Below are 24,717 nucleotides of genomic sequence, written 5' to 3'. Positions count from 1 at the left end.
TCGGGGGAGGTGAGTATAGAATTGTTAACAAATCATCAGAAGGCTTGGTTACCTAATTGAGCCTGGTGTCTAAGCTCCTTCAGAAAGTGATCCCAAAAAAAATTTCTGCTAGCGGCAAGTCACAAAATGCAAAATGGCGGCGAAGAAGGCGTCGAAGGAAAAAGAAGATCTGGATGCTCTGCTACAAGAAGCAACAAGTTTGCTTGGAGAAAAAGAAGTATCACGGAAGAGGAAAGAAGGTCTGAGTGTTTGGAATTTTATTGGGACTTCACTACTGTTTTGAGGAAATACAAGCACGTGTATCGGCCTCGCGAAAGAAAAGGGACGAATACTTCGCTCTGCAGTGCAACAGAAGAAGGTGATTTTACAATATTTTTATCGGTTTGCTGTCGTTAGTTTTCTTTTAATCGTTTATCAAGTTACGTACACCATTGCGGAGCGAAGCGAAAGATCATGGTACTTTCAAATTATTTGTTAAAATTAAGCAGTTTCCCATCAGGAACAACCCGACCCATAATCATTCGCTGTGATTTTAAAAGCCCTTGTAGCGTTTGATATTAACCTCGTAACCGGCATCCTTTCTTCAATAATAGAGCTAATTCCTGGCGTAAGTGTGTATGACGCGGGTCATGAGATGCAATCAGATGATGTGAACCAAACAGGGAGGTTTATAAACAACTGCATTCAAAGGTATGGGAAATTTTTTTTGGTACAGTCATAGCCAAATCTTGTGTCAATTTTGATTTATGAAAGCTTTTTGTACATCTCCTTTATGGCTAATAATGAATCATCCACTCATGAAAATTAAAGTTAGTTCACATCTCTGCATTCATTTACATGTTTTAAAGTTTCCAAAATGTTTAAAGCTAAAAGTTAGATTTTTGTCTTCATACAGACGATGAACTTCAATCAACTCTGCTGAAATGCCAGGAAGTTCTTGAATCGTTTCAGAGCCTGGAAAATAACTGGGAAAAGAGGGTGGACAGTTTGAATGAAAACTGGGAGTCATCAAGGGAACTGATTTTCAAGTCCATTCTGTGTACTCAAGGGTTGCATATGTTAGGCCAGTTGTGTGCCATTTGTGCTGAGGGAAAGTGTGATGTCAGATGCGTAGAGTGTGGTGGAAAGAAGATGTGTAGTGAATGTGATGCGATGATCCACCAGGCCCTCCTTTTCCATGACAGGGGAAGCTTTTGTGGATGGTTTCTACAGGCACACTTCCTACTGTCAATGTGAATGAAGATGGGAAGCTAGTGCAGACTGGTTACTTTATTTACTTTAATGTTTCTGGGCTTCTTATTGTAATGGGCATTTATTTCTGTTCTTGTTGATAGATCAAATCATAAATATAGTCAATCCGAGCTCTTAACCAGCAATGCATATACATTTCTATACAGACACCTTTCCATTGCATAATCTCTTTTGCCCTACTAAACTGATACATTGTCTTATGAAGTATTTCTTTTATCAGGGAAATGTTTTGTCTTCATGACACGATCTCTCTCTCAAAAGGAGGATAATCATCACTTACAATATCTCCTCAAATGAAGTAATATACTTCATGTAATTTGACTGTGGTTTCAATAAATAGACTGGGAATAGATTTGTGGACGATCTGCATCCCGGCATTTCCAATATCATCTCAAGACAAAAGTAATGTTTATCGTTACTTCTTAATTTAATGCATAGCATTATTTTATGGTTTGTGTGGGAACTTTGGGACCCAAAGCTTGGGAATAAGTATACAGGAAAGATAAAATGGTGGCTTATGGCGACGAAGGAAATCTCAGGAGTTTAGTGTTTTAGCATGAAAAGGCTCGGGTGTTGTGATCTAGTTCTCAAGTAAAAAAGATCACTATCTGCAATCAGGCTCTACCACCTTTTGAAAAACAAGTAAACATTGAAACGGTGGTGAGAAAGCAGCAAGTTTTGAAGTCTAAACGAAAGATGGGTAAGCTGAGTTTCAGTCAAATATCATGATGTAATTTCGACACCAAATAAATAGTTTTACATGGCTATACACTCAGGGGATTCTGTTGTGTTCACGTGAAGGCCATTTCAGCTATTTCTGCCACTTGTAAGTTGTAGGAAATAAAAATATGCACACTTGTGTCACATTGAAGCCCTGTTAGATCACAAATATGATTTATTTCTTTGTTTTGAGTGGTCCATTATTTTTGGAAGTTGATGTTGATGAGAAAGAAAAAATGTTTGCTGTTATTTCTTCCCTCGAAAATTTTACTATTTAGGTACCAGATAATCTTACACTGAAGATCATTGCATCTTATTATGAAAAATTTGTCCCTGATTGCTTTGTCAACTTGAATGTATGACATGATGTAACTTGTGATTTGTGGGATTTTCACACACAAACTAGAAATACTTGAAGAGGGTAATGATGTACTTAATGCAAAGCATTTTGGTACAAAGTCTGCTTTGCTGTTATCTACCTGAAGGTGCTTTTAATATGCTAGTAAGACTTGCACAGCCCAGTCAAAATGTTTTTGAGTGGTAGACAAGCTGGATGTAGTAGTTATAGGCAGCAGAGGTCAAACCTCTTCCTGAAAAGCAGTCTGAAAAGTGTGAAGTCAGTGGAAGGTACCTCATTGTAGGTGGCCAAATCACAGGCCGCCAGCCCATTTTGAGTGAGCAGAAAAACTCCAGATTGGCTATTTAAACTAGTTTTATTGAGAACCAAACCCTGCAAGGCTTATATTTTGTTTTAGTTTGAAGTGTAACTTTGATGTTTCTTATTTTGCAGTAAGTTGGCTTGTTATGGCCATTTTTCTCTCAAACATTTTTTTCAGCCCAGTCACTGTTTTTGAGAAGTAGGCAAGCTGGCTGTAGTAATAGGGGGTAGAGGCCAAACTTTTTTCAGACTAGAAGTCTAACAAGTGTGAAGTAAGCCCCAGATATTTTGTTGTAGATGGCCAAATCCCTGGCTACCAGCACATTTTGACTGGGCTATTTGTTATTTAGCTACTAAGTAATCTTATTATTAAAGACCACTGCATTCCTTTGTAATAATTTGCTACTGATTGTATGCTGTATATAGCTTGTGAGTTGTGTGATTTTCACAAGTAAATTTAAACACCTGCAGATGTAATGATGTAGTAGATAATGTACTTGATGCGAACCAATTTTGGTACAAAGTGTATGCCTTGTCTGTAGGTGATTTTACCATGCTAATAAGACTTTAATAATAATAATAAACAGCAGCTGGAATAGGAATATTAAAAGAAAAATAATAACATTTAACTGTACCAAGCTTTGGTTTTATGTCTAAATTAAGCACTTAATCGAAGATCACTGCACTGATTAGGCCCAGAGCACTGAAACAGTACTGTCTGCAGTTAGTTTAATCTTTGTTATTTCTATTGATCTATTTTTTGATCAATGTTTCATTGAGTTATAATTTATTGATCTCTTTCAATAGAGCAGGTTCGCACATGTTACCTAATCTCACACATATGTATGTATGTATTAGCCCAGTGGAAATGTTTTTGAGTGGAGGGCAAGCTGACGATAGTAGTAGGCAGCAGAGGCCAAACCTTGTCCTGAATAGAAGTCTGAATAGTGTGAAGTAAGCAGCAGATAATTCATTTTAGGCGGCCAAATTGTTGACTTCAGCACATTTTGACTGGAATGATTGTGTGTAGTATGTATGCGCACTTCTTTTTGGGTGTTGCACAAATCAAAGTACCAAGAAATCATCTGTGATAATTTGGTATTGTAAGGTGTAAACATTTTTAATTATAAGGTAAAGCTTGATCATTCTTAAGAGTTCGTATCTGTTCTGAAAATTTGGGGGAGAGTCAGGGGAGCATTATTTATACATATGTATTTAAAAAGTAAAAAAAAAAAGCACAAGGGTAAAATCCAAATTTGCTTAAAAAGTTTATTTTATTGAGAGCAAAACCCTGTATATGGCTTGGGATTTGTGTGATTTTCACAAATTATTAGTTTGTTGTGTAAACTTAATTTTCAAGAACCTTGTTAATTGTCAGCTTCAAGAACAAGTAGATAATCTTTAGTGCAGCCCTCTTTTCTCCTTGCCATCATTCTATTTTTTTTCTCAAGTTTCCTTTTCTTGTTTTTAATCGATTTATGGTCTTTACTGGTGAAATCTCAATATCTGCTTGCACAATTATCTGTGCCAAGAGTGTGTACCATCACTCTTGCCAGTCTCGAGCCCAAACGCTGCAAATTAGCTGAAACTAAATGTATTTTGCAAAATTGCATTGAAATCTGTCTAAAAACACCAAACACTCAATTTGAACTGAAAAACTCGTTTTTGTTGTTAGTTATTGTTTTTCTTTTTTTGCAAAAAAATTAACTTATTTATTTCACGTTTAAAAACGCTGCAAACAAGCTAAAAAACGCAAAAAAAAACACTACAAATTGGGCTCATTTTACCCACTTTTTGTCAAAATAACTGCCAAAAACCTGGAAACCAGCTGTAACAACATGTTTTTCACCAGATCACAATAAAATCTATTTCATGTAGTAGATGCCATGGAACTTCTTGGTTGAATAACAGCTGCATACGATTTGGGTTTGCCTTTCACGCCGACATGCCAGCTGCTTATCAAAAAATTTAGCCAATCAGAATGATGTATGGTCTGACCGGCTCTTGTTCCCAGGTTTCCACTAAACATCAGGCTGCATAGGGTTTAGTTAGTCTCTTTTTTACTAGTTTTGTTTTTCTTTGCACTCTTTGAAATTTGGTGCATTATTGAAGTGAGTACATTTTTACACTCACTGGTCTCTTGGATGAGACACAGCGCATCAAGCGTGTACAACTTTCATTTTAACAACAATAACATCTACTGACTCATACAAAAATTCAAATTTGACATTGATTACAGAGGGGGTTAAGGGAAAGCTCCCTACTAATAGAGAAAATCATTATGTAGATCATGCAATGATCAAATTGCAAGCAAAAATATTTGAACTGAATTTTTCTTTTAAAGCCTTCAGACCTGCAATCAAATTTCACACCAACCTTGGGTTATCTTAACCCAGCTATGAAGAACCTGGACCTGCTGAATTGTTTCTTTGGGGGAGCAGACCCATGCACCTACTCAAAATAAGGTCCATATGCACATGCCCAGTGAGCCTCCAGACATCTTTGCCACCTTTCATCGTTCAACTTTTATATTCATGCAGCATTAAGTGCCATTGGGTCGTTTCACTCATTTCCCATCATGAGTAGAAGACTTGTGTCACATTTTTAGAGTTAGATCGTCTTTTTTCAAATTTCTCATTACGTATTTAACAGAAAAAAAAATACTAAAAGGAGACTGCATGGACTTTGTAAGAATATGCTTTATTTACTACTAATACAAAATAATAAGCTCTTAGAAAAAGGGTTAGACATAATACAAGCTGAAATTTTTCTCAGTCCTCATATTTTTCATAAGCAGTATTTATGTAGTGCACATATCAAAAAGAACTCCTGGCATTTTCATCACCCTACAGTTCTTGCAAAAATACTACTACTATCCAATATCCTCCTATGTCCTCGTATATTATATGTTGTTCAACAATCCAATAAGATGAAAACATTCTACTGCTGCACATTTGTAAATTTAAAGAGGGTTTTTTTTCACTTCTAAATCTTGATGATTTAGGATTTTAGTACTATCATCTGTTGAGATGACAATACAAAATTTCACTCTGTTCTCTGTCTGTGGAAGTGTAATACTTGTACTTTTCCTTTGAAGCTGCAGTATGACTCTACTCTAACAGGAATCTCTTACTTTTACCAAATACATGAAACTGATTTATGCAGCAATATTAAGATCTGCATTTACAATTAAAAATTCAAACATATTACATGTTCGATAGTCTGATAATAAGAGCCCCCCCCAAAAAACTCTTACATCCCAAACAAGATACTAAAACAATACAACAGGCAACCAGGAAATTGATTTTTTAAACAAGATCATGGAAGAATCCTAGGTCTGCGATCAGAATGACTAAAAACATGTCTAAAAAACCTCAAAATGGTTTTCAAACCTTTATATTACCATGATAAATGAATTATCATAATGTTGAAAGTGCAAGAAATGCCCTTGCTTTTTTGCATGGCAACCACGTAACTTAATTACATTAAATAATGTTAAACACTTTGAAATCCTTCCGCCTTTCTTTCCTTATTCCTTTTGCTTTCTTTATCCTTGATTCTGATCAGCCATCACGCTAGCGAAGGTTAGCTCGATACCTGGTGGTAATAGCCCGTTGAAAACCTCTTCTTCACTTGGCAAAGCGCGAGCCTCCACATTCAAAGCAGCGAATTTGTGATGAACTTCATCGTCATAACGCTCGTAAACGCCAGCAAATGTTTCCCCGTAACGCTGAATTTGATCGCCATTCCATACACCAAGCTGTAATGTAGGCCACTTGTACGAGCTGGGTAAACGTTTTGGAGCTCTTATGTCTTCGTAGAATTTGTAAACCTCTGCAAACTTTGTTCTTATCTGATCAAGGTCATTGGCTTGAATACCTGGTCTCCGATCATTGGAAATCGTTGGGTCATGTAGGGTGCTGTTCCACTTAAAAAAAAATCTTTTCAGATCACCTACTGCTTGGTTGAAGCCACTGCTTTTTCTCAGAACTGTTCTTAAAGGTTCATCCCTTGGTGGGTGGCTCCACATGACGAAGTCCTCCGTCTCAAAACGAATAACATTATTCTCATCTGCCTCAATGGGTAAACGACGCCATTCTTCCTCTTCCCTGTTTATCAATACGTACACAACATGCTCTGCAATCTGATTCACCAGGTCACGATTTCCATCTCGATGGATTTCCTTTTCAGACCACAAGGCAGAAATACGGTCAGATAAGGATTGGTTTGCTCTGAGAAATTGACCAATCAACCACGGTTGCTCTTCATCAACAGAAAGAGTGTTTCTCGTAAAATGAGAGCCCCCGCCTTTCGAGAGTATCATTACTGTAGAACGTTCTGTCGTTGATACTGCACAATATATTGAGGCCTCGTCTGTTACTCTATGGTAAGGTGGCGACGGCCAATTTCTATCGATAAAGTTGGGTGCAAGTACGCCCTCGTTTTGAATATGCCGTCGGCGAACGAATTCTCTAAGCGTAATCGGCCCTATCATGTTCTCTTCCATCGAGAGAGTTAGCTGAAGAGTACTCCCTATATTTCTTTTGTGCTCTGGCCGCTCCCTGCGTGCTTTATAACAGAAGAGGACACAGCGGAGGCAAGTTGTAATTAGTTGCGAAGCCTTTGATTTGGAGTGAGGCTGAAGGTGACCTTTGTTATGAGACCAGTATCTAGTTAGCATAATAACAACGCAGTCCACCTTTGAAAAACGAGCAAGGTTTGTATCATAACAGTGTCAACCTTATCCTCAATCCTTTCCAAAAGCTTAGCAACAAGCAGCTGTGAAATGGGTATTTAATTTAATTTCGCGAGGAATTTGATTCGCGGGTCTTCAATTTCGGGACGACCCTAAAAGCCGGAACGGCGGAATGGCGGAAAATGACCCCAAATCCTAAAACACGGAACGGCGGAAAATGACCCCAAATCCTAAAACACGGAACGGCGGAAAATGACCCCAAATCCTAAAACACGTCCCAATTTCGCACGTTTTTCACAATGGTAAAAAAACGCGAAAGTAAGTACCAATATGGTTACTTGCTTGCTGACAACCTCTGGCCTGTGGAAGATCATTTACAGAAATCCGAAAAAAAGAGACTGAGATCATACTCCCTACTTACCAGACATCCCAAGCTCACGTCTCATAAACGCGTCATGCGTTGTGGCGTGGAACCGTTGAGAATTTGAACGCGTTACAAGATATGGTTTGGGGAATGAAATATGGTCGAATTAACATGCTAAATATCCCGAAATGTGAATATTTTTAACGTAAGATTAACAAAATTACTCACTCCTAGGGTGTCCGCTATGGTTTCTAGCGTTCTCTGCCGTTTTAAGCTTGCCTTGCCATCACTGACATGAGACGGGGGGAAACAGTCTCCCTTTGCTTCTATTAGCGGCGTCAGGCCAAAAGTTATTTCGCAAAAAGACGCATCAAACGGCCCACAAGGGCAAAAAAATACCACAAATGCGTCGATTAACATTTCGTCTAAATTTATCGAGATGTCCAGACCGAGATGTAACGCAAATATGCAACTTTCAGAGCTTTATTCATAACCCTCAGATTTTGTTCATCACATAGTGTGGTCTGCTAGTGGTCTGACATGTCAACATACTCATATTAGGATCCACTTGTGTTTTATGTGCAACAAAAACAAAGGAAAGAGACTGCATTATTGGCTTTGTGAAGAATATTTAATTTGCTGCTATTACTAAGAAAAAACCTCTTCTCATAATACCAAGGTCGTCACAGAAAGTTGGACATTCATCATGACAAAAAAAAAAAAATGAAGAGTTTACTATCATATATCAGAATATGTAAATTGACTTTGTGAAATTGCAAAGTAAACATTGATGCTTACACAGGTAAGGTTCGTTCCAAGATCCCTTTTCTGGACTTGTGTTCATCCATTCATTTATCATTTATCAACACTAAACACCAGTCCAGTTCGAAAACTTACCCTTTCTGTTAGTTCTCTTTTTACTGTTGTTCAAAGAATGTCCTCAAACCTCATCAAGGTATTACTTTGTTCTGTATTCTGGGGACCTTTATATTTTAAACTCCTTTTTAAGCTCTAAAATTAGTTTGGCTTCCTATAACAATAGTATCACATCTTTTATCTAGTTTCACATGCATGGTGAATTCTGAAATAATTTTAGGTGAAATAGATAATATCTAGGCTGAATTTTAGATCCTTTCATTCACCACCCAAATATATACTCCATTGCTTTAGAGACAATGTTTGCATCTTTCTGTGGAGTCTTAGCTCCATCTGAGACAACCTGCCACCAAAAAAATACTTATTTCAGAATTTTACATTTCCTTTTTTCCCCCAACTAATATCTAATCTAATAAATGGTTTGAACCTAGGGGCAACAAGTAATAGTGTGGTCTGATTATCCGGGTGAGTGTAGTCTTGAGAAGGACTGATGTTTTGACAACTTGAGCCAAAGTCATCATCTGAGTTAAAAAAGAGACATATGCTCCAGAAACAAATTAAGATGTCACTGCCTTAGGGAAAAAAAAAAAAGAAAACTACAAATTGCTTACAAGTAAGCTTGAAATTCTGGCAACTGGCTTCACTATTTTAAATGTAATTAAAAAACCCTGGCTATTAACTTGTGATTCTATTTCAAGAAAAGTTTGTTTCATATGAAGACTTCACTCAGATTACCTGATGATCACTTCGAGCTGCTTGGTAAGCGGCAGTCAATGGTCGCACTGGAACAGGTTTACTCACAGTTGGAGATGTTACCATGGTTTCATTCCTATTTGATGATAATGGTGTGCTCATATTCTCTTTCCCAAAGGTTTCCATCACACTCTTTAACAGTAAAAAATGTAGCAAGCGTTAAGATGTGCTGCATTTCTAACTGAGTCAAAGTTCAAAGAACTGCTGAATGAAGGTTACCTACACTCAATGCAACATCCTTTCTAAATGCTGAATGACAGAGAAATTCAAGGACTGATCATTTATGATCTGTGAGATGTAGGGGGTGGTATTTTTGAATTAATAACACTTCCCAACCCCCCCACCCCCCCCCCCCCCCCACAATCCTTCCACTCCTTCACCAAAAAAGATCCAATCAGAGGATTTGACCCACCAGCTGAACCTGATGCTTAATCCTGGATATAACCCTTTTAGAAACTGTCAGCCCCTCAGGGAACAGAAGCTGGACCTAAAATAGTAAATTTAATGTACAATTTATCTGGACTTGGCAGTGGTTGGTCTGTAAAATGCTGTAAACACCAAATCTTACCTTCTCAATACAAGGCATGACACCAACCATAATGTTACTGCCATAAATCTTTCCATTTTTACTGAGAGCCTGAAGAAAACAAATAGTCAGATGTTTAGATATAAGTGATCCTTGCAGCTATGAACGCTACTGAACTAGTAGTTGAAATGAGACCTGAAAAAAAATTCATGCCCATACAGGATTTGAACTCATGACCTCTGCGATACCAGTGCAGCGCTATACCAACTGAGCTAACAAAATTTTCATATATTTCCAGTCATTAGTCAGATCTTGTTGTGTAATTTTATGCTGTAAAAGTCATTTTCTAAACTTCAAACAAACACAGGCTATCATCAGGTTTTTTCATGAGAGGAATGGCCCAAGTTATAATGAGGGAAAAAAGTAGATGAAATAAATATTCCAGGGTTCAATGAGTATACTGAAAAAATGTAAAGATTACAGCTGTAGCTATTTTGATCTGCATTTTTAAAAGATCAGTTTTTAAAATGCTTTGTGTCTATTCTAAAATGTAAAGTTGTTTTTTTTTTACTTTCATCTTCTTTGGAGATTTATTGAAAAAGCTTTGTTTTTGCGGGAAAATTTATCCAAATAAGTGTATAAAGAAGGTCTTACCATTTGAAACAAGTTACTTATTGGGAAGTAGTTGTGCCTGAAATGTGCTATACAGCTGTAAATGGTTAGATAACTTAAGAATCTTAGCAATAGTTTTTTATTTTACTCACCTTTTTGGCTTGAAGTTTTGACTGATACTGAAGATGCAACCAGTTCCCTTTGGATGTCTAAATAAAATTTTGGAATCATGATAGTTAGTTTTAAAATACTATCACATCAAATGCACTATTTACACGCATCTATTATTTCATAACTAGTTCAATTCTGGAAAGGAGAAAATTGACCTGACCTTCAAGTTGGATCTTCTAAGTGAAAGCTATTAACCCTTTAACTCCTGGATCAAATTTGTACTTCTCCTTACTGTCAACCATACACTTGTTATAATGTGAGTTCAAAGAATTTAGTATCGGATCAACTAATCATCCCCACATTAATATTTTCTTTTTTCTCATCAATTATCTGGTTGATATTGTATTGATATTGTAAGGAAAAACCCTGTCTTGGTCACTCATGGGAGGTAAATGGTTAACGACATGTACTTACAATAGACTCAACCTCTTGTTCTGTTTTAAGTGCTGCTGCTATGAACACGATTTGGTATTTTTCTCACTCAATTCCAATTTTATATCAGCAAAATACTGATTGTTGCTGCATAACATTTCAAAAAAAGTCTAAATTTCTTGAGTAATTTCTTGTTTAGGTTACCAAGGTGAACCTTAGTAACCTTTAAATAAAAAGTTTCTCCCCTTTGCTTGTAACATAAATCAAACATCTGGGTCACATTCTTCCCAGTCTACATTAACTCTGTCAAATAACTTTTCAGGTTTTCAGACCTTAAATGCTCTTGAAAGGAACTATTTTTGATCCTTGTGATGATCTGAAAGTCATACTAACAGCAACCTCAGCAAAACTTACCACACTTTTCATGATGTTACCATACTGAGAAAATTGTTGCAGGATAAATGAGGAAGCAGCTGGTGGGAAACTGATTTAAAAACAATGACAAATAAAAAAATAATAAATAGATAATAATAATTATAATAATAAATAAACAAATTAATAATTAGGAACAAGATTACCAAAAAATTAAAACAAATTCATTTACAAAAATTAAGAAAATGTTAGTCAACTTATGATCTTTTATATTGGGATTATTAAAAAAATCTACTATATTAAGTAATAGATATATCTTACCCAAATACTGTTACCCAGCATTCATCTAGTATGTCATCACTTGATATCGCCATCCTAAAATACACGTCACCAAATTGTACTCAATTTTTTTTTTAAATTCTCGTGGGTAGACTTTCCATCTGATTTGTCTTCAACTTACTCTGTCTGTACTTTAGTATCAGATAAGGGTAAAATAATCATCATATTTCCTTAAATAACCACCCACAAAATCCAGCATCATGGAACCCCTTTGCCACATCACATCCATATACAAGGTATCACATTTGACATTGATCACATAAAATGTGTAAGAATATCTTATTTTATCATAATTGGCAGTAATGTCGCAATCTGATAGACCAATTCACTGTTGTCAGTAAGAGTACAGACAAAACCACACACATCAATGTGTCACGCAATGGCTGCACGCCATGGGTTCACAACACTTTGACCACTGTGATGACAAAAATCTTTCACGATCAGAGTACAGACCATGCTAAACCACTGTGGATTTGTTAGATAGAAATGTCTATAATTTATAAAAGTTCACTAACCCTTGAGTGTAGAATGGATCAATCTGTGTTGGTGAAGACAATGGGCCATGCTGAGGACTGAAATGTTGTGAATCTACACCAGACATTGTGGCATTACCACCTGGGGTAGAATATCCAGAACTCTTTCTAACAGATGTCATAACAGCAGTGGCCATGGTCACATCCATTTGCTGTAGAATAAATCATAATCAGCAGAAGTAATCAGAGATGAGTGAAGCAAATTGGATTCTTATTTCTAAATTGTTCAGAAATTTCAAGACAGTTGTGTATGTTTCCAGGCTTAGGATCACCTTGTTCAATATTCATTGTCAATTCTATTAGCTGTATAAACAGAATTTTTAACTTCTGAAAGTGACTAGCATATAATTTCTCCTGACAGTATAACCCCTGCATCATGCAGAAAGGTCATGGGAATAATGGAAATGATCACCAACTAAAAATTATCTCCATTGATAAACAAATTCTCCTTGTCAGTGCCTTAGAAAATGTATGGAAACAGTAAACAGGAGAATATCAATACAGGACATTTCGCACAAAAGACTTTCCACACAAGCCTTTTAGCACAAGTTTTGGACTGTTCGCACAATTCTTAGTGGTCATTTCGCACAATAATTATAAGTGAGAAACATCAATATAAAAGGTATACTAATTAATACTGATAAAACATTTCACCTGCACATGTCACTTTCAATAAGATCCAACGGTGAAAAGGTAGACAGTTATTTACGTAATAACTTCAACTAGATCGAAATGCTTGTGAACACGATCACTATTCTTACTTGAAGAAAGGAACAAATCTTTCTCTATGAAAATGTAAAGAACTCCCTATTTGAATGATTACTTCTTTTACTTTTCCTTTGTTAAACAAAAAACCTTTTAGTTTTGACAGTATATCATCCACTACAAACAAACGAACATGACGACCCAATGCTAACTGATGTTAGGGTGTAAAGGGTCACTACTTGGCAAATGATCAAGTGATATTCCACCAGAGCAAAAGGTGCAGGAGATTATTTCATCATTCAACAAAATAATACTAAGATGCATAGATGACATCAGCATTTGCTTTTTTTTTTTTTTATAAGATAACAATATAACACAAATAGATTGCATGCTGCCATGGGTATGTACAGTAAAGTAATAGATCAAAGAAGGCTACAAAATACGGTAAAAATATCTGTGACACACTTGGCTGCAAAATCATATGTGCATTTTTGTTTTTACCACATTTTGAGAAGGGAGCAGTGATACTTGTAGTCACTTCATGCTAAGGAAATTGGAATAAGTTCCAGCTTGGGGGGGGGGGGGGGAGGGGGGAAACTTGGCTGAACAACACACTTCATCTTTCACCTTTTTTTCTGTAGTACAGTGGCCATAGTTACCTGTTCTCTGTTGAAAGGAGAATTTGTGAAATCTGAACTTCTCGCATCGTAAAGTCCTTCAACAGGAGGTGCACTGATGGAATCTTTTGGAGTACAATCCACAGTAGATGATCTAAATAAAAAGACAGAAATAAAGTATTTACAAAACAGGCAAAATGCATGATTTTTCATATATATTTGGCTCAAAGAGAGGAAAAGAGAAAATTAGCCACAGTATAGCTGCAAGATGTGAGGTATTTGTTTTACTTTGTTCTGTTTTTATTTGGTTTGTAATAATATACATGAAAAAAAATCCTGTCTGATTAGCTGAAAATTAGTGGTAACATGTGTACATATAGCATGTGTGCACTGCCAAAATTTTGTCACTCTTGACTATCTGTGATGTGTTTTACATGAAAGTATTAACAAGTAACAACATGATTTCTCATGCAGTTTGGTGTAAATAAGCACTTGTATTTTTCAATTTTTTGTGCAATTTTGTTGCTTTTGATATATTTACTTGTGCTCATTTAGACCAAATTGCACTCCCTATTAAATTATTACTTGTACTTATTTTCATTTCATTAGTCTACCTATTTCATCCCTGTCCATATGTAACATACTAATACATATAGATTTAGCCAAGCCTAAAAGCGGAGCTCACATTCTTTTTTTTCCTGCACGTCTCAAGGGCACAATGCCTTGCCCCGGGCAGGACTAGAACCCAGGTCATCTGACTCGGAGCCCAGTGCACTGACCACTGGACTACTGGACAAAGCCGTGGCATTGGCGTGCCCGCAGTACACTTGACCATGCATGTTAAAAGTAGCACCTTGTATGGTCATACAGTCGTACAGTCGTACAACCAAATTTTTTCGGCTTGATGGGTTACTAGTATTTTGTATAGTTATGGGGCTACGCTCTGCAAGCTCCACTATTAGTTATGAAAGCCCATACTTCATAAGTCCTATGGTTTTTTTGGGCTTCCTTCCCATTTTCTCCAACCTGGTTAGTACAGTGTTTGTGGTTGTATGACGGGAAAATAAAATTGCTGGAATTATATTCTCAATTATATTTTGGGCCTGTACATTATTTAAGGCAGTATATAACCTTGCAGGTGTCCTGTCTAATTTGTTTCCAAGTCCTTGGGATCTAAGTGGTGTTCCAAATTGATGCTGGTACTGTCGTGGTGATGAGAATGTTCCTGCCTGACCAGGGCTTCCATTGTATGATCCTATAGAAGAGCCCAAAGGTCTTGCTCTTGGGAAGGGCTGTGAAAACAAACAGAACTAAGTAAAATGCCCATGGAATTTAGAATTGGTGATGACATGACTTGCAAATTGCTCTCACCCTTCGGGCTCATACAATTTTGTTGTCTTTGAAAAATCACCTTGTGCTTATCAACACCAAATTACAATCGAAATCAAGTTACTACTTGTTAATAATGTACATGAAAAAAAACATCACGGAAAGTCAAGACAGACGAAATTTTGAAAGCATCTGCACGCTCTTTGTAATTTGCACTCATATTACCACCTTGCACTCATGCTACAACTTTGCGCTTGGGTCACATGAGAATGACCTCATTTTAAGCCAACCAGAAGCAGGTAATTTTTTCATGTGCAATATATTATCAGGGTTAAGCAGCCTATTGGTAAATTATTAACAAGAGATCTCTCACTAAGTTACTAGGTTCTAAATGATATGCTGTATTTGGAGTTCTTTTTCTCTGTGCATGTCTGTCTTTCACCAAATGACACCATCGTTCATTCAATTTATCATCCTAGGACAAGGAAATTGATGAGGAAATTTTATCACAAATCGCCTTGAAAATTAATAAATCAAAAGGGTAGTCAAAGGCAAGAGTTTGTTGGTAGTAAGTAGCATTAATACGTAAAATATGGCGCCAAATTTAAACAAATTACAAATGATAATGAACAACTCAAGAATAAACGAATACTTTTCTTAGAGAGGTACATACAAACAAAATCTAAGTGATCAGTGATCATTAACAAAACAGCAATGAATCGATCAAAGATTTAAGTTACCCTTGAATCTAACATACCGAAGCAGCCGGCGAATTGCCGCCAAGGAGATACTGCGGCAAATAACCAGGAGAAGATGGAGAACTCATGTGATGCTCGTGAACTGAATAATCAGAGAAGAAAAGAAACGGTAGTCATACTCAATGTTTAACTTGACTGAGCGATCTAGTGGTGTTTTACCTTGATGATCCATGGCGAATTTGCTCTTTCCTGAAAATCGAATAGATTCCAATTCACCTTGCACAGCGGACTTTGTTAGAGAGACAATCCAAGATAGAATAAGTGACGTAGAAAATGTGGTTGCGCGTGCGCGATTTGCATTGATATATAGGCTGCCATTTTGATCGTGAATCGTGAAGGTGGTGAGCTTCATTGCGGCGTGCAGTTGCGTTTAAAATGACTTTCCTAAACCGTGCCAATCAAAGTTTTTTAACCCATGCTCGCCTCTGGTATCTTGTAGATGCGAAGGATCAGATCAATGGACGCTTAGCTTCGTATCTAAGCCAAGTTTTGCAAGGAAAGACAAAACCTATATACCATCATACAGATGATGTTGGTGATTACGTTGTGGTGATCAACACGAGACATATTGTTTTATCTGGTACCAAGTGGAAAAATAAACTTTATCGTCATCACACTGGTTATCCGGGTGGATTAAAATCTTTAACTGCAAGAGAGCTGCACAAGCGAGACGCTACAAGGATCCTATGGAGGGCTGTCTATGGAATGCTTCCGAAAAACAATCTCAGACCTATTTGGATGAACAGATTGTTCCTTTTTGAGGACAATGAACATCCGTACGCGGAGAATATTTTTGCCAAATTGGAAGGCCCAGCCCCCTTACCCAAAAGACTGGAAGAGTTCACAGTGGAGGAAATCGAAAACTATCCGAAACTCTTTTGATCAATATTTTGGGTGCTAGCCCTCATTAACTCTAACCATCATTGCCTTTTCAACTGTGAGAATGTAATTTTTGCAGAGATAACATCAAGATGAAAAACATGATGAAAATTTTGACTTAACATTTTCATGAGTCAATGGATGACTTTAGCCGTCACATGTGGTGTTTGGCTCACTAGTTATATGCACATGGCATGAAAAATAACAAGTACAATTCATCATTTCATGGTCAACCACTTTATCCCATTTACCTAGTAATTTCAAATAAACCGTGTTTTTTTTTTTAAGGCAATGACACAATTAAAACCATGAATTAACCATCAGTTGCCTATTATTTCATTTATTTACCTCTGTCATTTACTGTATATTTTGTAGTTACATGTAAGCACCTGATGTCCTTTACTTTACTTTTTGTGGTTCTTGCCACAGAACTCCGAGGTGCTATCCGACTTTCTTGCCATAACCCTTTCAATTCGAAGATCTTGGTAGTAATTCTCCTCACTGTCTGCCATATAATTCTTATGCTGTTATTTTGGATAATTTGGTTATCAACTGATAATTTATATTTCTTTTCATTCTTACTTGTCTGGTTGCATTAGAGGATTAAACAGTGTGTAACATAGGAAGGTTCAAAAACTTGAAAGTTTCTTTCTTGTAATTTAAAAGTCTTAATTCCTCCTTCACAATGGCTTTATGAGGTCTTGGGTAGGATTCATAATTTTGGGCCAGATTAATCTTATTTCTCCCCTATGACTTATTTTACCTGTCTGTGTTGATGAAAAGTTCACACAGGAGCCTGTGTATGTTCTCAAGTTGCTGATGACCCAAAAAATAAACTGTAAGGCTCAATGACCACCACCCTCTCAAGTCCAGTCCAGGTAGTAATCTATAACTGTGAGGGGGGTTGGAAACTGCCACTGACTTCTTAAACTGCAGCTATTAAGCCAAATTATGTTAGCATGCGAGGCAAGAGAATACTGCAGTGTTTTTTTTTAAATTTGCTGATTAGAAAAGCTTTTTCCATGCTTGTCATGGGTGATTCCAATTCTTGGAGGAAAAAAAAAACTTTAGGCATAACAAAGAAACTCCATAAAAATCATGTAACTAAATGCATTGTTTTCTTTTTCTTGTCAAAAAAAGGGAAAAAATTAGTGATTACATACCACCTTTTCAATGCCTAAAAAGTGACACAATAACCGTTCATGCAAGGTTTGTGCTTATTTATTGACAATCCCCATAGGTAACTGGTCAAGTTGCCTGGAAGTCATCTCACCCCAAGTCAAGTGGGGAGGAACCTTAGTCATGTCACCTGAAATTTTAGTCATGTCACCCAAACACAAAAGTCAAGTTGCCCAAAGAAACAAATACTTGAAAGAACAGACTTTCTGACTATAAATAAGCAATAAAGTTGAGAAATCTTTATCACCAAAGTGGTTTGTTTCCAATAACACCATGAAGATGATGGTCAGAATAGAAATATGTTCCTCTGACAACTCTTAAAGTGTTGTTCGCTTCTGACAACAAAGGGAAGCTCTGTTTATTTCTAATAACAAAATCAAGCATTGTTTGGTATGTACTAGTTTCTTACTCACAGATGTTTCGTAAACTTGAGAAATCTTACCTTTGTTTCTCACAATACCATGAAAAAAACCCTACAACTGTCACAAGAGTATTGTATGGCTCTTAATTGAGTACACAAGTTCACAAGTAACTGGAGTTGAACATACTTTCCCAGAAAATTACTTGAGCCAACACATAATACATGTATGCTCCACCAAAACTGTGCTCTCTTAAGTCTAGAATGGGTCACCCCTTGATTTGGGAAGACCGATGCTTTCTGTACGAAGTTTGACTTTGTTAGTCAAAGAAATACCTTTCACCGTTCAATATTCATCAAGCTTTTTTGTCTTAGAGTGAACCATCAAAAGTACCGTTTGCAACATCTACCATTTTGGGGAACTTTGCTTTCTTGGTGTCCAACTCTGTTTGCGCCCACAACAACAGTTTTAACAAATTAGACAACTTGGGTGAGGTTTCTCTGTGTTCTGCTTCCAGAATGGCAGCATTCAATTCACTAGCAACCTTTTGTCTTTGTGAAGTACACAGCAATTCACCAAACGGTGAATCCTCAGGGTTATCAAACGCCAGCAAAGCCATAGTTCGCTCTAGTTCTTCCAGGAACTCGGGAGATTCGTGGCCTTGCTCAGCAAGCTGGTTTTGGGCAAAATCAACAGCCGATTCAATGTCTTTTTCACGAATTAACTCGATAAGGCGTTGTTGCTGAAGATGAAAATACAGATGCGGTTTGCAGTCGAGTATCTCTGGGTTTAACTTGTTCGTCAGAGCGATTGCTTCTTCGATGTCTCCACGTTGGACAGCTGCTCTTATTTTAATCCTTTCGTCGAGATTTTCCAGCGGAGCACAAGGCTGCGTGCCGGATTCCATTTTAAATTTCTCGGCAGCCTCCTTGAAGCCCTCTGTAACAAGGTAGTCCATAATCAGACGGTTCATGTCTGCTCTCTGAAATCGCATGTCTGTTAACTTTGTCATCCACTCCTCTCTATTTCCTTCTTCTCCTTTTTCTGCCTGGTTCATCTGAAAGGAAAAACAGCTTTTCTTCGCGGTACAAAAGTCAGAAATTGTTTGAAAATACAACACTTCATAAATATTGTTTGGACAAAATGGCGGGTTGCATTATGCTAGTTACTGCGCATGGGCGAAGCTAGTTTCAAATCGAGGCTACTCTCTCGTGTCCTCTTTCCCTCTTTGCTCTCTCGCGATCTGAGGTAGGCGAAATAGCATTTGAAATCGTCCACCATCCTAACTTTAAAGCAACCATCAGACGATAAATTTCATATGAAAAGATTCTTTGATAGTATTTGTTTCCACTTTGCTCCTTTGCCTTTTTATATTACGTTTATCTTAGATTCAAGCAATGTCTGAAGTTTCTCGGTATCAGGAAATCTTTACAAGTTGTTATTATTTCAACATTCGAGCAGTGAATTTGGCTTGGTTTAGAAAATGAAATAATTATTGATTTCAAGGTCATAGTTCTATGTGAGAATATGCTTCACCATACAAAAATACAATGGTTTCAGAATTTTTTCTGTCGTGGTGCACGTTTGCAAATTCTGTATCTGTTCATCATTTTATGTTCGGAACGGTACGAGTTAGTTGAATTGTGTAGCAAGTGTTTAACATAATCTAATAGCGGGTTGTTCTCTTCTAACGTGTTATACAAGAACCAATAATAACTACTTCTATTATTGACAAAAGCTACGCTACATTCTGTGTCGTTCCTATATCAATTTCAGTGGGATGACAGCAATGAGCAGATCACTTCAGAAATTTTTATTGATATAGTTGTTCTGCATATGTGAAACTTCTGCACAATGAACACAAGTGCATCTCAAAAAAGTGAACAGACGAGCATCTTGGCATTCTTGTAAAGGTGAAAATGTGTCAAACGTTCTAGAAGGAGATGTGAAATGAGGTCTAATTGTGGCATAGTCTTTGACTACTGTCTTTCTTCATTGTTTCATAAATCCCATTACCCAATGTGTTTATTTGTATGTTCGTTAAAAAAACTAAGTCTGTGAAGAAATTATTGTTATTCTCAGATAGATAATAGCCTTTAACTCTGTCTTTAGGAACACCAATTATGATAATTAAATATTCAGTCTTATGGTAGATCAATTACAAGGTTTTGGGAAACCAACTATAGTATTTGTGGGGCTTATTTGTCAGAGTCCTACTGCAATGGTTATAGTTTTACCCTCGATTTCAAAATATGACATTGGGCACTGTGCCAAGCTTTAACCCTTCAAATTCTAAGGTCTGATTGTCAATTCTCCCCTCTAGCTACTAAACATTTCCTTGTAAATAAGTTGCGAGAATTTGGTGTTAGATCTAGATAACTTCTACCTGATAAGTTTGAGTATTCTCATGACCTGTTTTCTGGGTAATGTTTTGTTATTATAGTGGGAAGTTACATGTTGATCACTTTTGGGAGTTTAAGGGTTAAAATTCAGTTTGAAGTTCTCATGACTACCTTGCATTCTGATTGGGAGATTTTCTGTTTTTGTCATTATTTACATGGAAGGTTCAATGTTAGATGGTTCTATAAGTTCACCATAAGGGAGATTTTATACTTAGAAAATTTGAAGTCCCAGATTTGAGCCATGTGTTGCTCAGCATGTATCATATATGTGTTAAAATTATTGTATCTTTGGATTCAAATTTCCAGCTGACCTAGGACAAAATGGGAGCATACAAGTACCTTGAGGAGCTTTTCAAAAAGAAGCAATCTGACCTTTTACGGTTTTTACTCCGTGTACGATGCTGGCAATACCGCCAACTCAATGCCATTCATAGAGCCTCACGACCCATGCGCCCTGACAAAGCTCGTCGTCTTGGTTACAAAGCCAAGCAAGGGTATGTGGTTTACCGTATCCGTGTAAGACGTGGTGGACGCAAACGCCCAGTACCTAAAGGTGCAACTTATGGTAAACCTGCCAACCAGGGTGTGAACCAATTGAAATTCCAGAGGAGTTTAAGATCTGTGGCTGAGGTAGGAAGTCAAAGCACTCTTAAATTTTCTACTACTTAAAAGCTGATTTTTATTTATCAGAAAACCCTGACAGGGAGGTATTTTCAGGATATCTTTCAAACTGTGACAAGTTACGTGGACAGATGAATTTGTGAAATTGTAAACATTCTCAATTTTTTGGGATAGTTGACAATGAAATGGTAAATTGAGAATGTTTCTATTTCCTTTATGTATTCCATATATTTTTATGGTTTTTGATGAATAATTTGTTTCAGTTTTGTTTGTTAAGGATGATGGTGTTTTAGCCTTAGTCCTGACAATTTCAATTGAGGGGGCTTATTGAAGTGCTGATTCTTTAAATTCCTTGATGAGTAGCATATAGCATTTTCTATGAGTGGAAATTTAAACTATATTTGTAATAAATAGATCAGGGGTACTTGCCAAGGGAATTTTTTTAAAAAGAGAGATGGTTTTAAATTCTTGTTCTCAAAGCTTGGCTAATTCTTAGCTCTAGCAAGGCCAAGTTGATATCTGCCTGCCTATACAGAACACTTGAACGTAGGGAACTTTGTAAATGGTTAAGGCATCTGATAATCAGGATATGACGATCCATTGTAAGACTTGATGACTCGCCATGAATTAGGCCATGCCCCTTCACTTACTTAAAAGATATGAAGAAGTGAAGGCTCAATTCAAGGGAGCCTTTGGTTTTTAACCCTTTCACTTCCATGATCTCATCAGTAATTCTCTTTACTGTCTGCTATATAATTCTTATGATGTTGCTTTGGAGAATTTGGTATGGATCAACTTGCAGTTCGTTAATTTGTTATTTTTCTTTATTCTTACCTCTTGCCTGATTGATATTGTGTAGATATTGTATTGATATTGTAAGGAGAAATTCTGTCTTGATCACTCCTGGGAGTTAAAGGGTTAAGACTTCTTAAGCATCCAAAGGAACTGAATCCTTCTGTTGGGACACAACTTTTTAGAATTAGTTCTCTCTGCTTTACTGTTATTTAACAATAAATAATAGTGAGTTCAGTTAACTGGTGTTTAAATCTAAAACTATTTCACCAAATCCTTGAGCAATCTCAGTGTTTGGGCTGAAGGCAAACCTCCCATGTTTTGTTGCTTAGGATTTTTCATTATTGAAATACAAAATTTGTGGGAAGAATAAAAACTTGTGCAGATTTCCTCAACACTTTTGACAACAAAGTTTGTTGTTCTATGCTAGCCAATGGGGGGAAAGAAGCTGTCATGGAGATACGGTCAGAGCTTTGGATTGACTGAAGAAATAAGCACATTGTGCCAACCCTTAAACTACTGATGTCATTTGAACTGTATTTTACAGGAGCGTGCTGGTCGATACTGTGGTAGCCTGCGAGTCCTGAACTCCTATTGGGTGGCAGAGGATTCCACTTACAAATTCTTCGAGGTGATCATGGTGGATCCCTTCCATAAAGCTGTTCGTCGTGACCCAAGAATCAACTGGATCTGCAAACCAGTACACAAGCACCGTGAGCTCCGTGGGCTGACCGCCGCTGGCCGTAAAAACCGCGGTATGCGTAAGGGTCACGGATACAACAAGGTGATCGGCAGTTCCCGTCGTGGATCATGGAAGAGGCGCAATACGCTGTCTCTTCGCCGATATCGTTAATTGTTTGATAATGATAATAAAACCAGCAACTGTACTATTTTGTCCGGTTATTGTTGTATTTTAAGAAATAGCTTTCAAGGGAAATTCTTACCTAGCGGAGAAATTTTTTAGAAAACATCGATCGCCAATTTTTTTATGATTTGTTGTCAGAAGTAGGAAGTTTCCTTGAAGTTTATCCACTAAAACGACTGACCTGGGCACAAAAAAAAAATGCTACCGTAGGAACTTTGACCTTACTTAAGTATCCTTAGTACAGGTTCTTCCCTATGCAAAATGTGAGGTGAAATAAACAGAAAAGAAAGGAGAGAAAACTCCTGGGACTAGGGTATCCCTTTATTTAAAGGCTTAGATTTGGCATGGTGAATCTTTCCCTAGTATGGTACATCTCTAATCGCTAAAGGGTATTAAGTCTCTGGATTGTTTTCGGAAAGGTGTCAAGCACCAGTTTTTTGATTGGCATTTGTCATGTTATGAAAAAGGAGTAGTAGATGGAAGTGACCGAGCCCTACCTTATACTTTTTATTCTATATCGCATATTTAAGTAAAGATTATTAGGGTTTCCTAGTAGCGGCTGCCCATCGATGGTGTAGTAGATGGTATGGGGGCCGTACGGCGAAATCCAAACACAAGCAATTTGGCATATGGCGGTATGAGTTCATTAGGCAGCGGTAGACCAGTAATCGAATTCTATTAAGGGGATTGACAAACTCTTTCGATGCACCTGCAATCCTCTCTACAAAGGTGTGTGGATTTCAAGACTGACTTTGTAGTATACTATAGTTCGGGAAATTACGAAGGAATGAGTTATCGTCGAGATACAAGAGCACGTGACATTCAAGTCTCGTTTTTGAACTTCAGAGTACACTACGCCTGTACTGAACCGAGTCATGTTTAGTGTTCGTTTCAGTCTAAAGCCGCTGTCAGCTCTCCGTTGCTTCGATCTCTTCACTTAGGAGTATAAGGAAACCGGATCACTCAAGGTTTCTGGTAAACCAGACCAAAAACTCTCGATCTAAAACGACCACGATATCTCGTTTTGCCACTCTGCGACAAACGAGGCTCGATTACGCAATCGAGCCTCGATTTTCCAATCGAGCCTCCATTTTTCAATCGAGCCTCCATTTTTCAATCGAGCCTCCATTTTCCAATCGAGCCTCCATTTTCCAATCGAGCCTCCATTTCCCAATCGAGCCTCCATTTTCCAATCGAGCCTCCATTTTTCAATCGAGCCTCGTTTCTTAATCGAGGCTCGTTTCTTCACCCGAGGCTTGTTTTTAAGAAAGAAAGAAAGAAAAAAAGGAAGGAAAGAAGGAAGGAGGGAAGGAAGAAAGAAAGAAAGGAAGAATGGAGGGAAGAAAGAAAGAAAGAGAAAAAGAATACTGCAAATTAAAAAATTAATAATTTAAACCCATATGCTTTTGTAACGGCAAACTTAGAATCCCTAACATTGTGTGATCGACAGTATGCACCAAGCAGCAATAAATAAAGAAATAAATAAAAACAAGAAAAATAACGAGAAAATGACAAAAAAGAAAAGAGTAAAAACACCAGGATTAATGAGAGTTTTTATGGCGTGGGCGCAACAGGTTATTTTCGGCACATTTGAAAAAAGGTATAGTCTGCCTTTAGAAGACTGTAAGCATTCCCTCTTCGTTTAAGAAAAAGTGAAAAGAAAAATAGAGGAACGAAAAATTGGCCTGGCAGCGAATCTGGGTTTCTGGGCGGTCATTTATAACACGCACTTTTTTTTTCACAGTTTAGGTATATTTGAGTGATTCATTTTTCGTTCTTAATTTCTTTGATTTAGCATTGTGTAACGAAAGTGCCTTTTTAACTTAAGCATTGATTGCCCAATTCTCTAAAGACCTATTTCCCTTTGTGTTCTGCAGAGTTAAAGTGGGTAAAGTGAAGTGAACGGATATTTTATCGTTGAAAGTTACTCTCCTTTTCTGTGGTATTTGCTAATATGTCTGGATTGAG

The 24,717-nt window shown here is 37.2% G+C and overlaps 6 protein-coding genes across 9 annotated transcripts in view; 4 read left to right on the top strand and 2 right to left on the bottom strand.

The window, feature by feature from the left end:
* LOC149049084 (uncharacterized) overlaps positions 1-24,717 on the top strand; it is an 87,457-nt gene that overhangs the window by 30,042 nt on the left and 32,698 nt on the right. The window lies entirely within an intron of this gene.
* Positions 70-3,263, top strand: LOC149049087 (uncharacterized). 2 transcript variants are annotated; one of them, XM_089199315.1, is made up of 3 exons: positions 70-358; positions 594-690; positions 896-3,263. In XM_089199315.1, exons 1-3 carry the CDS (start codon positions 127-129, stop codon positions 900-902), a joined length of 336 nt encoding a protein of 111 aa, XP_089055441.1. In that variant the 5' UTR covers positions 70-126; the 3' UTR covers positions 903-3,263. The 2 variants fall into 2 exon arrangements, with proteins under 2 accessions (XP_089055441.1, XP_089055442.1); XM_089199316.1 differs by having other exon boundaries at positions 72-239.
* LOC113684286 (nucleoporin NUP35) lies at positions 8,302-15,854 on the bottom strand. 3 transcript variants are annotated; one of them, XM_089199309.1, is made up of 11 exons: positions 15,812-15,854; positions 15,652-15,734; positions 14,697-14,857; positions 13,608-13,719; positions 12,226-12,395; positions 11,693-11,746; positions 11,414-11,483; positions 10,609-10,665; positions 9,887-9,955; positions 9,301-9,450; positions 8,302-9,086 (listed from the first exon to the last, which is right to left on the bottom strand). In XM_089199309.1, the coding sequence occupies exons 1-11, from the start codon at positions 15,822-15,824 to the stop codon at positions 8,970-8,972; spliced, it is 1,056 nt and encodes a 351-aa protein (XP_089055435.1). In that variant the 5' UTR covers positions 15,825-15,854; the 3' UTR covers positions 8,302-8,969. The 3 variants fall into 3 exon arrangements, with proteins under 3 accessions (XP_089055435.1, XP_027057429.2, XP_089055436.1); XM_027201628.2 differs by having other exon boundaries at positions 8,302-8,908; XM_089199310.1 differs by lacking the exon at positions 9,887-9,955.
* Positions 15,965-16,682, top strand: LOC113684289 (large ribosomal subunit protein uL13m). The gene has a single exon (XM_027201633.2). It carries the CDS (start codon positions 16,028-16,030, stop codon positions 16,532-16,534), a length of 507 nt encoding a protein of 168 aa, XP_027057434.2. The 5' UTR covers positions 15,965-16,027; the 3' UTR covers positions 16,535-16,682.
* Positions 18,195-19,240, bottom strand: LOC113684287 (glucose-induced degradation protein 8 homolog). Its single transcript, XM_027201630.2, has one exon. It carries the CDS (start codon positions 19,124-19,126, stop codon positions 18,440-18,442), a length of 687 nt encoding a protein of 228 aa, XP_027057431.1. The 5' UTR covers positions 19,127-19,240; the 3' UTR covers positions 18,195-18,439.
* On the top strand, positions 19,273-22,771 carry LOC113684288 (large ribosomal subunit protein eL15). Its single transcript, XM_027201632.2, has 3 exons — positions 19,273-19,317; positions 20,778-21,101; positions 22,432-22,771. The coding sequence occupies exons 2-3, from the start codon at positions 20,793-20,795 to the stop codon at positions 22,735-22,737; spliced, it is 615 nt and encodes a 204-aa protein (XP_027057433.1). The 5' UTR covers positions 19,273-19,317; positions 20,778-20,792; the 3' UTR covers positions 22,738-22,771.

The sequence above is a fragment of the Pocillopora damicornis genome, chromosome 3 (genome assembly GCF_964200805.1).
Source record: "Pocillopora damicornis chromosome 3, jaPocDami1.2, whole genome shotgun sequence".
Lineage (NCBI taxonomy): Eukaryota > Metazoa > Cnidaria > Anthozoa > Scleractinia > Pocilloporidae > Pocillopora > Pocillopora damicornis.
This window is presented reverse-complemented; position numbering and strand designations above follow the sequence as displayed.

Bases quoted from the DNA above. Each gene is read 5' to 3' on its own strand.
- LOC149049087 (XM_089199315.1), top strand. From the start codon at position 127: ATGCAAAATGGCGGCGAAGAAGGCGTCGAAGGAAAAAGAAGATCTGGA. The intron at 359-593 runs GTGATTTTACAA...CTTCAATAATAG, and splicing joins CTGCAGTGCAACAGAAGAAG to AGCTAATTCCTGGCGTAAGT.
- LOC113684286 (XM_089199309.1), bottom strand. The intron at 11,747-12,225 runs GTTAGTGAACTT...CGTGTATTTTAG, and splicing joins GATCCATTCTACACTCAAGG to GATGGCGATATCAAGTGATG. The intron at 9,956-10,608 runs GTGAGTAAAATA...TGTTTTCTTCAG, and splicing joins CAAAACTTCAAGCCAAAAAG to GCTCTCAGTAAAAATGGAAA.
- LOC113684289 (XM_027201633.2), top strand. From the start codon at position 16,028: ATGACTTTCCTAAACCGTGCCAATCAAAGTTTTTTAACCCATGCTCGC.
- LOC113684287 (XM_027201630.2), bottom strand. From the start codon at position 19,126: ATGAACCAGGCAGAAAAAGGAGAAGAAGGAAATAGAGAGGAGTGGATG.
- LOC113684288 (XM_027201632.2), top strand. From the start codon at position 20,793: ATGGGAGCATACAAGTACCTTGAGGAGCTTTTCAAAAAGAAGCAATCT. The intron at 21,102-22,431 runs GTAGGAAGTCAA...TGTATTTTACAG, and splicing joins GTTTAAGATCTGTGGCTGAG to GAGCGTGCTGGTCGATACTG.